We start from the raw sequence: 17,097 nt of genomic DNA on the forward strand, positions 1-17,097 counted from the left end.
CCACTCTGGGAAAAATACACAATAACATGCAAGGTCACTAGCTGTCTCTAAGATACTTTTACTTTAAAGGATCAATCTCTCTCTTGCAGGATTTTCAGTTGAACTGGATTTCAGTAAGCATTGGTTAGCCAAAATCACAGTTGGATTGGCTGTCCATGAACAAAAAGTACTTCGCAAAAGCTTTAACAGCCTCTGAACAGAGATCACGTCATTTTTTCTCCTCACTGTCATTTTCCCTCCAGTTGATGCTCTCAGACTATCTGTCTTATACCATCTCTGCAAGTCTCACTGGAAAAATCATCATGTCTTTGGCTCCCTGCTGTCACTGTCTGCAGATCTCCATAAATTCCTGGCAGGCAGGGAATAAGAATTTTTACTTCTTGATCCTGAATTTCTGTCAGTTCCTTGAGCTGTGTTCAAACCTAATCTCAGCCCTGGACATACTTTTACCATAGAATCAGCTTTTTAAATGGATCCATGTTTCCCCTGTCATGAACACCACCTTTAAGCAAGTTCACTTGGAGATTTCATAAACGCTGGGTATTGTTATTATATCAGAGCAATTTCCAGAAGTGGATCTCTGGACTCTATCACTCCCTTATATGACTTGGTCACAGACTGAATGCTGTAATGGGTGACAAGAAGATAAAGGGCCATCCTTAGTCATGACTTCTTGAAGGTCAGGTTGTTCCGCCAAAATTATCCTGGAGAGAATTGCTTTTTCACAAGCCAACTTGCAAACACAGTTTTCCCATAGTGATCAGCTTGCAATAGAAGCAAAGGACAATAAATGTACCTTTCATTCAGACAGTTCTGCTGATATTTCCAGGGGACATGTGTGCTTAGAAGTGCTCACATCTCAAAAGCATTGAAGCTCTCCAGATTTTTCTCTCAGTGGCAGCCAGAGTTTGCAAGTGCCAAATGTGTTAGCACTTCTCAGTGCAGAGACGACATTTGGGCTGCGAAGTGATGGTAATATACATGAAGCAGGTCAGTGTTGCTGACTTTCTGAGGCTGTAGACAGTATACCTGCTACACAACCTATCACCTCTGGACACCTACATCAACGGTGGCAGGGGTATTTTGGTTTCTCACAGTCTTAAGAAAGTCTCTCACCAACCTTTACCTCTCCTCCTTCTCAACAAAACCATGGATAAATCCTTGTTTTTCTTTCAGTGTCACTGGAGTACTCATAATGTAGCTCATACTGAAACAGTGAGTTGAAAGAACATTGCTTGCTTATGCTATTCAAAGACATTGTACATAATGTAATTTATTTCATGTTTTCTATATTTGATAACAAAGAATTATTAATCTCTTTGATTTGCCCAAGTTTTTCCCTCCCACAAGTCAGAATAACTTTTTTTTTTTTTTTTTTTTTTTTACCCTGGAGCATCAGAGATACACAAATGCACATTACATCAGTGGTTTTTAAGCAGTAAACAACAAATAGATAAGGAAATAATTCAGACAGACTGGCATTCTGCCTGGCGAGTAGGGAAGCATACTGTCAAGTCATAAGATATCATGGCTGAGAAAGCAGCAAAAAAGAAACCAGAATTCCTATGGTTCTGACAAAATGATGGTAGAGCATTTGGTACCTAATAAATGATGCCAGGATACTTTCATAGCTTTCTGCTAACAGAATTGTTTTCTTTACTGGATCATCCTCTTCCATAGCTACACTGACCCTTTGAATTCTAGATTAAGTTTCTAACCCAGTGAGAAATTGAAAAGTTTTTTTAAGGTTTTGAAGGCTACAGAAGAACTTAAGCTGGCAGAGGGCACATAAACACACAGGTACAGACTACTGGAGCACATGGCCGTCAGCCAGGGTGAATGACATTGTACTGAGCAAGCTGAGATGCTTTCCTTTATGTCTTAGCAATGATAAGCACAATTCATAAATCCGCACTGGTTAGCTGATCTACTGGAGAAAGTAGCTGACTTAATTTCGTACCATAGGATATTGCTGTAATATCGTTTGACCTCTTGGTACTCAAAAAGTGCATCTGCATGTTTGTACATCATTTACACTGGCCAATGTTATTGCTCGGCCTTGTCTATAATATGTCAGAATCCTGAGAGAAAACAGAGAAATCTGCAAACGTTTCTCATTGTTTACTGGAAATTACATGGGTGGTCCCACAAAGTACAAAAGTCCTTGGGCAAGTAAAGAGAATGAATGCCTCATGATATGAGTGCATCTTGTCTCATTTGACTCTTCTTTTCTGAGGCAAAAAGCATGAGAACTGCTGAGGAAAAAAAGAATACTAACAGGCTAGCTCCATTTGCTAGAGAAGAAAGTTGTAGGAATTGGCTCATTTTCACTGAAAAATGTATGCTAAATACTTTTCTTGTCTGCAGGTTCAATTTGCCACTGAAAGCTTAATTAACGTTCCCCAGCAACAGGGAAACATTCAGATTCATGAAATACGTTGGTCTTGGCTGAGGCTTCAAAGTGTTCTCTTTACAATATGCTCCATGGCTATTTTTAAACTCCTTGCAAAGTTCACAGCTGAGCATTTTGATTCAGAGTGAAATTCATCAAGAACAACAAAAATATCATCACAACAATGTGTTTCTGAGGAAAATGGGAGGTGTATGATGAATCTGAAATGCAAGAAGCTTGGCTTAAACACTGTGACTTATGGCAGGAGCAACTTTTCCCTTTCTATCAGTCTAAGAAAAAGAGGATAATTGGAAACCAAAGAGATGGTTCAAAGAGTTCGGGAGTGTTTTTTTGTTGTTGTCAGCACCAAAGAAAACTGTGCACAGCCTCAGGAGGGACTCAGAAGCCAAAGTGGAGGAACCATAATGTGCCAGCTGAAATTTCATATTGGTGGATAGATGCTGAGAGGAACAGCCACTATATGCCCTACCATCGTCTTATGAGCTGCAAGGACTCAAAGTAAAGCTACAAGCGTAACTGGGACAGGATAATGCAACTCCTGTTCTGTAGCAGTTAGAAAAGACAAATGCTGAGTTGCAAAAGGAGAGGCAAGGCAGACTTCTTTAAACACCATCATGTCACCGAATGTACTTTGTTCTGTACTGGAATATTGCAGATTGCTGCAATTAACATCCAAAAAAGAGGCCAAAAAGATAATGTTTGGGATATGATCATATACTTCTGGGATATGATCATATACTAAACTGATTTTGAAAAGCATAATTCAGTATCTGAGAGGAAAATGTAAAAATACTTTGAATCACTATTTTGATTCAATAGCATTGACCTAACATTGCTATATTACGGCATTAGGAAAATAAATATCCATACTTAATATTGATTAAAAGTATGTTTGCAGCAGAAAATAAATGTGAAGTTAGCAATACTGATTTCTCTAAGTCTCTGATATTAGAAAGCATTTATGAACAAGTTGAAGAGTCCTTTCTGAACAGGGAAGCTTTTGTGAATCAAGAACTAAGCAAGACTGTACTTATGCATACTACTGTGGATTGCAGTTGCTCATAGCATTTATAAGCCTGCTAGTTAAAAGTTTTGAAGCAATGAAAGAAAAATCAAAAGAAAAAATAATAAAAAGTAGTCATATATTCAAAAACATCATTCCATCATATATTTGAAAATCATCATTCTGCCACCATCACTAATAATGTCTAAGTACTCATATAAATCTGCCTGAAGATCTTGTAATTTTTGCTTTGTAATAAAATAAGAATGATGCCTACATCTCTCTATATATTCATTTATGGAAAAATCCTGCAGTAATATGTACTACGCATGAATATTTATCAGAGGAAAATAATGGTTGTACCCATATTTAATTTTTAATCTGATATCTTGGATATTATTAACTTTCCTGACAGTATTAAGAGGAATAATTTCGTACTTCAGTAGTGAAAAGAACTGCAAATGAACCATAAGTAAATAGAACTGAATTATCTTTTGCAAAGATCTGGGAAAGAGAGACTAAGGGTATGCAAGTTGCATGAGATTACCTACAGAAAATCAGACACATTTAATGCATGGCACACCACCATGCCTTGAGTTCTGCCTCCACAGTTCCCACACTTTGGAGACAGGTCTGTGGGCAGGCCCTGTCTCTATGCCTGCAGACTGGGGACATGATTGCATTACAGTCTCAGAGGTGTTTTGCTTTGGTTTCATGTTGCTTGCTTTACTGAGAAAAGTTTTAGCCTTAATGATTGCAAGGAAAAAAATAATCTTGAAAACTGAAACCAAATGTAGCCTGTGGCAAGAGCGCTGGCCTCCATCTGCAGGGATGTGAGAAGAGACAGGAATGCAGCAAAGAAGACTATGTGCAGTTCACCCCAGCTGTGTCATCAAATTCCCTTTGGCTCCCAGGAGAAGCACTGGGGGACATCCTGTGTGTGCATGTTGTGCTCTGGGTCCGAAGAGGACTGTTCCCTTGCAGTGGAGTTGCCACTCTCCCTGCCCATGGCACTCAGGTTTACATCATGGAGCAGTATTGAGTGCATGAGCTGGATTCCTCTTGAATGAAACCAAGCCACAAGATGTTCTCCAAAGCAGCTGCACCTCAAGCACTCTGGCTGCAAATGGGTGTCCAGATGGAAACTACTTTGAGCAGTCCAGTGGTGAGCATGAGTGGGTGTCGCAGCAGCCTGGGAAATTCCATGCCCAAAAAGGACCTGCACTGTGCAGATGTAGGTGCCCCCTCATGGTCTGTTGGACCAGCCTAGAGTTGGGACAAACTAAATCACCCTTAAAATATGTATAGGGTGAAGGCCAGATCCTCAACACCAGAGGTTATGCTCTACAGAGTGTCTCCTCTTTGTCCACAGCATTTGTGTATTGAAACACAACCTCTGATGCTACCAGCAGCCCCAGCTTACAAGTGCTAACTCCTTCCCAGCTTTTCCCTGTCTGGGAAACAAGCAGAGGAGATATGGGAGACCCAGCTCTGCAGAAGATCAGAGCATCACAGAAAGAGCCAAATCAAGTTTTAAGAAATGGGAAAAATCTTTCAAACAGATGATCCTACCATTACGATAGAGCAGGAAACAAACCGTGAACTCACTCCATCAGGTCTTAATCTGCCTTGCCTGGATTTGGCATTTGAGAAGGATGTTCCTGCATGGTTATTATTCAGATAAAGCTAAGCATAAACACTTTCCTAGCTCAAGCTGAAAGGCTTTTCATAGACCGGCACTCCTAGAAAAGGGGAAAAATTCCTGACATGGTCACTTATCCACACCAGTCACAGACTGACCTCGTTAGTACATTCAAAGAATTTGACTGGCCTAGTTCTAAACACTCACTAAATAAAGAACTGTTGCAAAGCTGTCCTCAGGAGCTGGATACCCAGTTCCTTTAAAATTAATTGGAACTGAGCACTTGAAATTTGTAAGTGGTTTAAAATACTAAATGGAGCAATGAGCACAACAGGAAAACTACACTACAGATCATTAAATCTATGTTTTACATACATATGCAACCTAAGCCTCCCTGCTTTTCACTTGTTTCTATTCCCTTCAGCTCTATATCTTGGATTGAAGAGTTTTCCTTCTTGCAGAGGAGCTTGGGGTCCCTCTGTATGATGATCACCTTGCTTGTCAAACACACATCTACGTCTTTTTAATCTTCATGAATCAATCTCCTCAGACACTTATTCATTTTGTCATCCTCCCCTGAACTATTTCCAGTATGTCAACAGCTTTCTGGGTTTGAAGCACCCAAATTAAACACTATCTTTCTCACCACTGCCTAATTAGCAATTCACTGCCAATGTAAGAGTGTCTTTCTTTTGTTGATTCCTAATATTCTGTCTCACTTTATAAAAACATTAATATTAGTAGCAATTTCCTCCCTCCATCTTCCCAACATATGCAGTTCTACAGAGCAGTGGTCTTCCAGGGGGTGTGCAAGACAATCCATTGTGGTATGGAAAGAAAATGTTTTTGTACTATTAATAAGTAAAAGAAAATATTTAAAGTATTTAAAATTTTGTTCATCTTTATCTCACCCTTTTTTAATTTCTATTTTTATGTAGTTTTTACAATGTACATATTATTACAGTAGTAAATGTATATAATTTATAAATAAATAAAAATGAATATACTGGGGATGTGTGTTCTATGTTTTTTTACAGGTAGGGGTGCTCAATCAAAACAGTTTGGAGAGCACTGCAGTAGAGCGTGGAGGTACATCCAGGTAGTAAGATATATGCATTTTAAGTACTCAACAGTTTGTGTCAAACTCCACCTCATCACCACTGTTCCATCTGCAGCCCATACTGTGTCAGCTCCTGAACTCACCTGGCACAGGGTCAGGCCTTGACGACTGACACCAAGACTGCCTGCACAAGCTGCTGCCATCATTCCCCAGGGTTAGTGGTCTAACCAGAGAAAAGTGAGGATGGGTGGGAGAGTCTGGACTTTGGCACCAGGCACTCTGATTAGGAAACAGGCATGCAAAGGTCTTTTTTTCCCTGTAGAGAGAAATTCAATTAACTCTACTGTGTATATTTCACACATTTTGCACATGCATGTATGTGTACAGGATATAAAAAATGCGTCCATATTGTATTTATTACTGCATTATTTATTGTATTGCGTTATCATATTTATGATCGCATTTTGCATAGATTTACTGTGTTTACTGCACATGTACATCAAATTTATGCTATCTATTTAACAAACAGCACAAATATTTGACACATTCTGCATTTAGTTGTAGGTGGAATAACTGCAACTTCTATATTTTTTGACATATCACATTATAATTTACCATTTGCCATTGCTTATAATTCTGCCAGACTTGAACTCTTTGCACTGAATTTTTACATAATTTCTCCTTGCCTCTGAGTTAGTTTCTTTGGAGAGATTGAGCAAAAGTGATTTAGCCATTTTTAAGAACAAAGCTTGTAAAGAACAGCCAGTCCAATTGATGGTGAAAACTGTTCATCTTCCTGAACATCTACAGCTAGAATCTAAAGAAATGTAGAGAAAAGCAATTACTTCAAACATGAGAAGAGGCACCCACCTTTTTTTTTTTTTTTTTAAAATATATCCAGATCGGCTAATCCTTTATTTTTAGACTACATGTATATCAACTCCTTTGCACATGCTTTTCTGTTGTGAACCTGGCTTTAAAGTCCCTGGTACAAACATTTTGGAGGGGACTTATAAAAAAAAAAAAATCTAATATTGTGTTCCTTATTTAAAATAGTCAATGACTCTGCTCAGGGGTGCGTTACTGAGACTTGGATGCTCAACTAAATTGTTAAAAATTTAAGCAGAATTTTACTTGAATTTTACTTTTCACTTAGTCTTGACTGACAACAAATGCACTCCTATCAGGAATTTGGGGCTGGCTGGATACCTGTTTGGAGATTAAGGTTAATTCTTATTTTCAAAATTCCAAACCTTTTAAAAATTGCTTACCAAGATGCTCACTTAAAAGCATCCACTTACAAAACTAGTCTGGCACAATACTGTAGTTACAAAGTACACTCAATGAATGTCAGACACCTTTTAATGAAGCTTTGTCCTTTTTTTCTTGTTTGTTCTGAGTCAGCCTTCTTCCACTTTTTATCAGTTACTGTAAATTCCTGTTTCTCTTCCCATTCTTCTTTTTGCTTTGCTGTTGAGAAAGTTGGTACAACAATGTTCTCAAAGTCTTCACTTTCCTCTTTCGCCAGCCATCCTTGCTTTCCGTTCCAGTAGAGAGGAGAGTACCAAGACACAGCCTGAAAAAACATATCACTTCTTATTTGTATTCTGCATTTTTTCATCAAGATAAGTGTTTATTGTAGACAAACCAGGAAGGGGTAGGCACTCCAATATATTTCTAAAATGTCTATAAATAGTAATGGCAAGCATCAAATTCCAGATTTTTTTTCTTTGGTCTTTGAAATCAATTTCCAGTCTTTAAATATACTTAGGGTAGAACCATCATGTAAGAGGCTTGAAATTCCACTGCTCCAATTAAGTGAATCAGACAAAGAAGAAGACAGAAGACGTGACACCTTGGCAAGTTTGTCAAAGGCTGATAAGAAATCTCTTCTCCATGGCCACAGTGGATAGGACACTAAGGAATGGACTAAAACCAAGACAGAAGATGTTCGGTTTGGGCTCTAAGAAAGGTTTTCTAACCATATGGAGAGCAAGGCACTAAAGCAGATTGTCTATTACTGAAGGTCTTCCAGAATTACTTCAGCAAACAAACGAGGAACAATCCTGGCAGAGGTGATCAAGTTTCCCTTTCAGCCTCTGATTTCCTGGCTGTATGGACAATGTAATAGCAAGTATGGACAAACTGAGCTTAAAGAGAAGTAAATATGAAATGGTGATACTAGAAGTCAACATACACTTACTAGTTTGTAAGATGTAATTTATGCTGCCTTGGGGAAGCTGTACAATTTACACTGTTTATGAAAACCACAGGTCTTTTCCTTCTGGTCACCTCTTCAAGTTTGTATAGATAAAAATGACCAAAATCATAGTTGCCACTGGACAGCTATCAGGTAAAAAAATGGTCTTGGGCTCTTTCTCATTCCCAAGTAAATAGAAGTTTGGCTAAAAAAATTCAACCTAGTTGACAAGCCAATGACATGGGCAGCCATTGGATGAATAGCCATTGGCACAACTGGATCTTTCATGGCTGAAGTACAGTGGCAGAGGATAGGCTGGCAAATTGCATATTTGTAGCCTTGCCTTCAACTGTTGTAAGGATTTTAGCCCTTCATTCAACAAGTGTGTCATCAATCTACTGCTTTCTTCAGTCCTTCAGATCCTATTATCATCCATACTGAAGAGAAGTTAACAGAAATCACAGCTTTTCTATACTTGGATTGCTTGGACTTGATTCTACCAGGAGTTAAACAAAATCACCCTAAACTTCTGGAAGGAAGTCCAGCAAGAGAGCTGTCTGGATATGGGAACATGGTGGCTTTGCTCGGGGCACTCACTTGACCATTGGGGTCACAGAGAATGGTAGTACAGTTGAGGCTTGTCCCAGATGTCTCCAGGCCATTCCAAAGAAAATCTGAGGGAGGTCTCTGAAGCACTTTAGCATCTGCTGCCCAAACCTGCAAAGATCAAGCAGTCAGCACTTTAAAGTCAAAATGGCTCCTGGATATTTATATAATGCTGGGACTCAGTAAAAACATCAGGTTTTCCTTTTCCTTTTTGATTTCTGTAATGCTGGTCACCATTTGATCTGTGAAATCAAAGCTGAAAGAACTGTATTTCAAGACTTGCAGTTTAGTTATAGTGATTATTTTAAAGTACCTCTCCTGTGGATTAACAGAGATTAGCAAAGGCACAGTTTTCAAGGTGTGATAGTAAATCCAGGACTTTTTGGTCTGGCTTGCTGAGAGTAAGATTAAAAATAGGCAGTTTCTTTTATTTGCTAAATTACCAGGGGCATTTGAAGAGATCTGTGATATCAGCTTTAAAATTCCAGTCTCTGCTTGATTCTGGGTTCCCTCTGTTCAGGGAGAAGCAGCCTCAGCTGGGGACTAGAAGTTTTCTGTACTTTTATCCTCATACAAAAGGTTTAATAATGCTGTGCTTTATAAATTGAACACAATTATCTGTGACCTTTATCACAAGCACAGCAGCAAAAGGACCTGTTACGAAAACACTTCTCTTATATAAGACAACCACAGCATGCTTTTGCAAGTGTTATTCCTAAAGGATTTGTCATTTGCCATCTGTGAGAAAATGGCTCCAATCTCTTCCTGGGAGCCAAAACAATTCTCGTTCAATTTTAAAGGAAAAATACCTTGGGAAAAAAAAAAAAAAAAAATCTCTTCCAAAAGTGCTCATCATACAGCACTCTGCCAAAGTATATTTGTGGCTTTTTCAGACATACACCAGAAGACAGCAGTGACTGTGGCTCTTCTGAGCTCCTGCCAGCTTGCATTTCCAGCTTTCTTATAGGAGGGCTCATGCAGGGCTGTCCTGAACTTGGTGGTGAACATGGACGTCTCATTGTATTCTGCGAGGCCTCGATTTTCATGTCAAAAAAAGAAAATAAGCACTGGTGGTAAAAGAGGCTTCGGGCTATACTCCAACCATCTACTCTGGCATCTAACTTGAACATTTTGCCTTGGTTCATCTGTTGCTCTGACAGAGAGCTGGGGCCTGGAAGTCCTGCATAGCTGGCTCTCTGACACAGATGCTATTGTAAATGAATTTTAGATGCAAGAGTTGGCAACTTGAATAGAACCCTTTGAAATTAATAAACCAGCAGAAAACTTCTACTTCCATTTGCTGAAACAGCAACTGTGGTGAACCTTCTACCTCAGGCAGTTGTCCACCCAAAAGCCATTTAGTGATAAAGGGAACAGTAACCATGTAAGTGACCTTAGTAGTGATCACAGCATTTCAGAAAGGACCACTTCTTTTTTGATGGTTGGTGCTTCAAAGCCAGTTAGCTGAAATTTCTGGAGAGCTCTTCAAAGTGTCTTGCAGCCAGACAGGCAGTCGGTTCTAGAAAGGCTGTGTCTGCTCTGAGTGTGGGCACAGTACTTGGTATTTTCATCCCTGAGGTTACAGGAGGCTGGCTGCAGATACTGGCAGATACTCCTTAGCTACAGCTACAACTGAGTTTTGGTCAGTTGCAAAACCAGCTTTGGTTTAATTCATGTCTGACCCTTTTTCATTACCATGGATCACAGAATTATAGAATTGTAGAATCATCTGAATATTTACTGATTTTTTAACACATCGTTCTGGCTTGACATCAAAGGAAAGTCACACCATTAGCTTCCTTTTAAAGACCATCTGGTTCCAGCCCCCCTGCCATGGGCAGGGACAGCTCCCAACAGACCAGGTTGCCCAAAGCCCCATCCAGCCTGGCCTTGTACACCTCCAGGGATGGGGCATCCACAGCTTCTCTGGGCAGCCTGCTGCAGTGCCCCACCACACTCATTGTGAAATATTTCTTCCTTGTATCTAATCTAAATCTACCCTCTTTTAGTTTAAAACAATAACCCCTATCACTAAAGACCCTAGTAAAAAGCCTCTCCCCATCTGTCTTATAGATGATCCCCTTTAAGTATTGAAAGGCTGCAAAACAGTCTCAACGGAGCCTTCTCTCCTCCTGGTTGAACAACCCCAACTATTTGACTCTTGGCATCTTAGGTCCTACCTACCTCTCTATGTCTTATTCAGGCTGACAAAAAGCTACATCTAACTCTCTGGAGGAGAAGTCTATTTTGAAAAGCAGCAGCCCATGCACTGAATTTTTAACATATAGCTCTGGCATGACATCAAAGGAAAGAACATCATTTTATAGAGTGGCAAACTAAGGCACAGAGTTTCATTGTCACACAAGGCATAGTCACACAAGGCATAGTCAGGACCAAATGCTTTATGGCTTTCTCTGCTGGAAAACAGCTGTCCTCAGATGGTGGGCACAGACTAAAAAGTAATATCACTTCTTTAAAAATTCTCAGTTGAAATCCTACTACAGCAACATCTCAGAGTATGCAAAAAAACATAGTAATGGAAACATTACTATGTTCCTGGAAACAGGAACTTATCAAACAAGAACTTTTCAGGATAGCTTTCCATTGCTCGGCAATATAAAATGATGGATACATGATGAAAACGCCAGGCTTGTATTGGTGGTGGACACTAACTGTTACTTCTGAATTCATCATTATTTATGAGTGTTAGCCCTTCTGAAAATACAAATTTTGTATTTGATTGATTTGATTAAAAGTTTGATTCTGTACTGCTAGACTAAGAGTGAACACTAGTCTGCAAGCCGGAGACTGAAGAATGACACGCAGATTCCCCCCACTCACCGTCACAGTGGAGTTGGCTTCCATCCTGGTCTCAGGGGGAAAGCAAAACTCAGCCACTGGTTGACCTTGGATGTCCTGCTTTAAGACATAATTCCCAATGTTTTCCTCTTTTTCAGGGGCACAGTTCAGGATCTTTATAAAATGACCATCTGGATCAACTTCAGAAATTTTCACATTTCCAATAGCACTGAAAGAACAGAAATAGACTTGAAAGTGTAAAAGCCATTGCTTAGTTGAAAAAATACATGTTACCAACAACTAGGCTAGATGTCAGTAATTAATGGTAAGTAAACATACCACAGGCAGAATACCTACAGTACTGCCATCTTATCTTTTATGCCATGCTTTTCAACTGATTAAAAAAAAAAAAAAAAAAAAAAAAAAGCACTGAAATTAGTATATTCTATTTATCTTTCACTCTTAGGTAGCATCTGTTACCAACACAAACGAAAAGATTCTTTGTGGGGCAAAAAAATTATCAGTGTACCTTTTGCTTCTTTTTCTTTTTTTTTTTTTTTTTTTGGTCTAAATCTATGTAGACTACAAGCTCTAAGGCTGTCTTGTGTATTTAGACTATTACGATTACAGGGAGTTGTGTAGCTGACTCCCTTTGTAAGTTTAGAAAATTCCTCCTGTTCATCAGTATACCTTACTCCTCCTGCCTCTCATTGTTTTTACCTTCCTGGAGAAAGACAGACCTCCATTATTAACTTGTTATTGTAAACTCAGGGACGCTCCGTGCTACAAGACTGAGATTCCGTCCACCTGTTGTTTCGGAACTGTGGGGTCTGTTTTGCATCTCCAGTAAGACTGGGGACTTCTTGCATGAGCAGGGGAACACTCCATCTCCCTTACACACTGGAAAACATATTTATTACTTGACTCTTCCTTTTAGTAGTGCACATGTCAAGAAAGTACATTTAAACACTCAGTCCCAGTCTGTAATACTCATCATAGGTCTCATTAGACAGGTTGTGAATGAAGTCTAAGAATTGTTCAGCTTTTCATGCAGCATCCACTGCAATTAATTTGATTACTTAGCATTGGTGCAGTGCCTTTTCTCTGTCTTCTGTGTGTGTAATGCTTTTTCCCTTGCCGTATTTGTCTTCTTCCAGTAAGTTTAAGTCACAGATGTCTGTGTGTAGAGTAAAGGTTGACCCAACACCCCAGACAGCTTATGTGCTTGCTTAACATAGCAAAATCCTCACTGACAGTGTGACAAATTCTGCCCACCAACCCCAGATAATTCAGCTGTGCACTGCAGCATTGAGTCACACTTGCTCATGACAGCCAGGCTGCCTCCAGGCTGCTGCTGGCATCGGTAGATTTGAGAGTGGAGTCTGATGGGGATCGGCCCCTCTATGGCTAGAGAGGACACACACACAGAGCAAAACACTTTGCTGCCTCTTTTCTCCCTGCGAACTTGGGGAACTCCAGAGTGCTCCTCTTCCCGCTCAGTCCTGGACTATTAGTGCTTCATGTCAGCAAGGAAAGGCTTGAAGACAGCTTCCCAGAGACACAGAGCCTCAGAGGGGTTTTGGAAGCAAAACCAGACAGAGGAACTGCTCACATTCAGACCCCACCTGACCCCCCCTCACTTTTATGGCTGCTTGTTTACATCTGGCCACCAGTTTGGCACGCTTCTCCTTTCTCCCTCCTCCTGGAACCACACTCTAAGCTGGATCACTGAAATAACCCAGTGTAAAAGGTTTTGGGAGACATTATTTTATTCAGAGACTTTTTGGCAGTCTCTGCAAGCCATCGTGTCAGTGCAGCTGAAGAGATGGCCAGCTGTACTCAGTAACATTGCTAACTGCTGGTGTAAAGACCAATCCTTCATGATCTGGTTGTAAGTCATCATTTACACATGCACAAAGCAGATGTAAAATGCTATGACTTAAATCCACAGTTGATCCCTACATCATTATAGTCCTAGAACTCCAACAGTGCCTCAGGACAATGCCTATGGTGGGCACAGGATAGGAAGGCACCTTTAGAATTTCATTTTTGCACTCTCTCTGTGTGTGCCTGTGGCTCTTAGTCCCATGCAAAAGCCCTATATGTAACAAGAAGGAGAGAGACAGTGAGGAAACTGAGATTACTTCTCTAAGGACTTGTACAACCAGCTATTCCCTGGATGGTAACAGACTTTTGTTAGTTTTACTGAAGGAATAACATCTCTAAGGAGATGTTCACTGAAGACTTTAAAGCTTTTTTTTTTTAGCAAGCTAGTTTACCTTTCAAAATACTGGACCAACTCCTTGGGGACTGGAGCTAAAATGCTAAAGTGCATGGAGGAGATGTCAGCGTGCATTGATGCTGTACTTAACTCTTTAGTGTGCTAATGTGGTCTGTTGGAACAGAATCCAAAATTTTCTATAATATACACAATGCTGCGCATTGCGAAGGGAAGAAAAAATGTCAGCACTCTTGGTAGCACAGTGTGCATCAGCCATACACCTGTGACCTGCCATTAGGATGCCAGTTGCACTGGTCCTCTCTTATGTGGTAGAGGCAGCAACAGGACATTTTAAGCCTTGAAATATGCCAAGAATTAAAGTCTTTCTAAGTTCCTAAGTCTTCAATAAAGTTACAGATTGATGTAATTAGTATGTTGGGAAAAGCTTATCTCCAGAAGTGCAAATACGTTTGTTTGTATGCCGATAGATTTTATACTAGAAGGATATGACTGGAAAAGTCCTGTAAGAAGGCTCAGATCTTTCTTTGCTGCAGGCTGGGAAATGTTGCATACATACTAGCTGTAGGCCTGGAATGCCTACAGCTAGTATGGAACTCAGCTGAGATCCAGAATGCTGTACAGGTGTTCACTGAGCTCATCCTCAGTATATAGCACATTCACTGAGTGCAACAGGTTGATCATTTTCAATAGCCATGCACAAAATTTTAAGTATCAGCATCCACCTCTATTATTTTCTGCAAAACGGTCAACACCAAAATATACTGGCTTTAACACTGCTCAGGTACGAAGGTCAGGGAGAGGTTAGGGCAACACTGAACAACACACAGTGGCTGTCTCCAAGAATCAGTGCCAAGACCTGCGTGAGAATACTGTCAGTCTCCCTGCACACTGCTGATAGCAGCAAATTTGATGCAGCAAATCCTGATGCAGCTGAAAATCCTGGTTTCTCAGCAACCATACATTTCTCAGTAAGATATGAGTTAACAATCTAATTAAACATTTAATCTTCAAGGTGCTTTCAGCATTTTCAAATAATCTGAAAAGCAAATGAATATAAATTAAACTTGATCGTAAACAATAACACCAAAATATCCTTGTTGGCCCAAACCACATATTTCCACTGCGTTTGTCTATGCTCATACTGTGACTTCATAACAAATCAGATCTAGACATACTATTCATCAACTCTTTATAGAAGTATTACTAAATTATGTATTCACACTGTGTTCATGCTAACATAAAAGATGTTGCATAATGCAATACCAAATTAAAAGACTGTGTATTGCATGCTACCATGTAATTGTATTTATTGAATGTGTTTTCCAAGAAAAGGTATACTCTAATTACAAAGTGAGCAGAGTTTAAAAAGTGCTAGTGTGCTGGCATGGAGGAATAACGAATCAAATGAGAATTAAAATAATTGTTTAATTTGTGCATTTAACAAGTTTAACCACACACAAAGTGAACTGTCATTGCTTTTTTACCCTAAACAATTAGCAGAGCTAATGACCTCTCTTCCTTTTTGTATGAGACAAGATGTGATTCAGTCCCCACTGGAAAACAGTTCATGCAATACAAGGAAATGCATAAACAGGAAAGCAATCTCTTTTATCTCTTAATATCTATTTAGACTTATTCTCTGCAAGCACAGTCAAATAGTATGGTATAACTCGGTATTTGGAAACAGCTTTAGAGCTCTGATCACAACTGTGGCTTTCTTTCTGTCTTTCAAAGGTATCTTTTCATGGCTCTCCCTATGCCTTAAGAATTACACAGATCTCTTTATGGAAACGTGCATGGAGTGGGTTTACAAAGACTAAGTCAATGAGGAAAATGAATACAAAGTCCACAGAATTTCAAAATGGGTGACAGCAGGGAGAGCAGCAGGCATCAAAGAGCTGGGACTCAGGAAAGCATTCGATAAAGTGTCTCTCAAGTATTATCTCCCACTGGTTTAGATATAAATACTGTCACAGGAACCATCTGAAAGACTGCAAACAAGGAATAATAATAGACAAGCAGGTTGTGTCTCATATGTTCCCTATAGGGATGACAGGTAGTTCTCATTTCATGGAGCATCTCCACTTGTGATGTGGAAGGGGGAATAAAACAGCTGGTTAATAAAATATGTAGATAACATTAAGTTGAGAGGAGAGGGTAGGGGAACACAAATGAGGACAATAGAAATAATACAAAGAGCCCTGGAGGGCTTAGAAATATGGTCAGAAAATAAGTGAAATGCAGCTCTTGGAAAATGGTGAACTAATTCAGCAGAGAGGAAATAAAATTCACCAAGAGAGAGACGTATGGAGAGCAATAATGCTGAAAGAAAGCTACGAGGAAGCCAATGATGCATTTGTAATCTGACAGAAGAAAAAACGCTGTTACAATTTTATGGCACTGTCCATGCAGAGTAGGAAGCACAAAATGGAAGATTCGTTTTGTGCAGCTGTGGAGAAGGCAAAGTAGAAATACTGGTCCTTATGTTCACATGCACCAGTGCAGCTTCATTGACTACAAGAAAATTCCTCCTAACTGCTTCTATCTCGTATCACGAGTAAATGCAGGTAGACAGGGTTCTCCCACTTCTAAGACAGGCAACACAGAGTTCATCCACCTGTCGTGTCTTGGCCTGAGGCACCATATTTGCAAACTCACCGATGATGCTTTGACTCGTTTTTGAGCATTACTGTGCTAGAAACTTTAGATTTAGGCTGGAATAAGACTGAAATAATATGCATTTGGCTCATTTTAGAACTTCTCATGACCAAAAAAATGTTAATTAAGAAGGAATCATAGAACAGTATAATGGTGAGGGATACTGGGGGTAACTTCAGAAAAGAGCTAAAATGCTTGTATGCAACAGATAATCATGGGGTCATGTGATAAGAATGGGTATGGCATATGGGTGGAAAATACCAAAAAGGCAAAGGCTTTATGTGGCTGAACTATCACCTATGAAATAACATTAGAAAAGGAGAAATGTGTGTTGACTATTGTGAAAGCAATCTTAGCAATAAGCAAGTGCAAGCCTATCCACTGAACAACGTGGCAGGAAACAGTCTGCAGGAGACAGTGTCTAAATAGGAATTAGCCTTAAAACTGGAGTTGTTAGTTATTGCCACTTCTCTC

The 17,097-nt window shown here is 39.7% G+C and overlaps 1 protein-coding gene across 1 annotated transcript in view; it reads right to left on the reverse strand.

Annotated features, from left to right (window-relative positions):
- The window catches only part of LMNTD1 (lamin tail domain containing 1), a gene marked incomplete at its 5' end in the record, with an annotated part of 75,306 nt that overhangs the window by 46,534 nt on the left and 11,675 nt on the right, over positions 1-17,097 (reverse strand). The window contains 4 exons of the mRNA XM_084537008.1: positions 6,262-6,434; positions 7,477-7,694; positions 8,916-9,035; positions 11,766-11,952. Of these exons, the coding sequence (XP_084393134.1) occupies positions 6,262-6,434; positions 7,477-7,694; positions 8,916-9,035; positions 11,766-11,952 (698 nt within the window). The remainder of the gene's footprint in view (positions 1-6,261; positions 6,435-7,476; positions 7,695-8,915; positions 9,036-11,765; positions 11,953-17,097) is intronic.

This window comes from Aythya ferina, assembly GCF_964211825.1.
Source record: "Aythya ferina genome assembly, chromosome: 1".
NCBI lineage: Eukaryota > Metazoa > Chordata > Aves > Anseriformes > Anatidae > Aythya > Aythya ferina.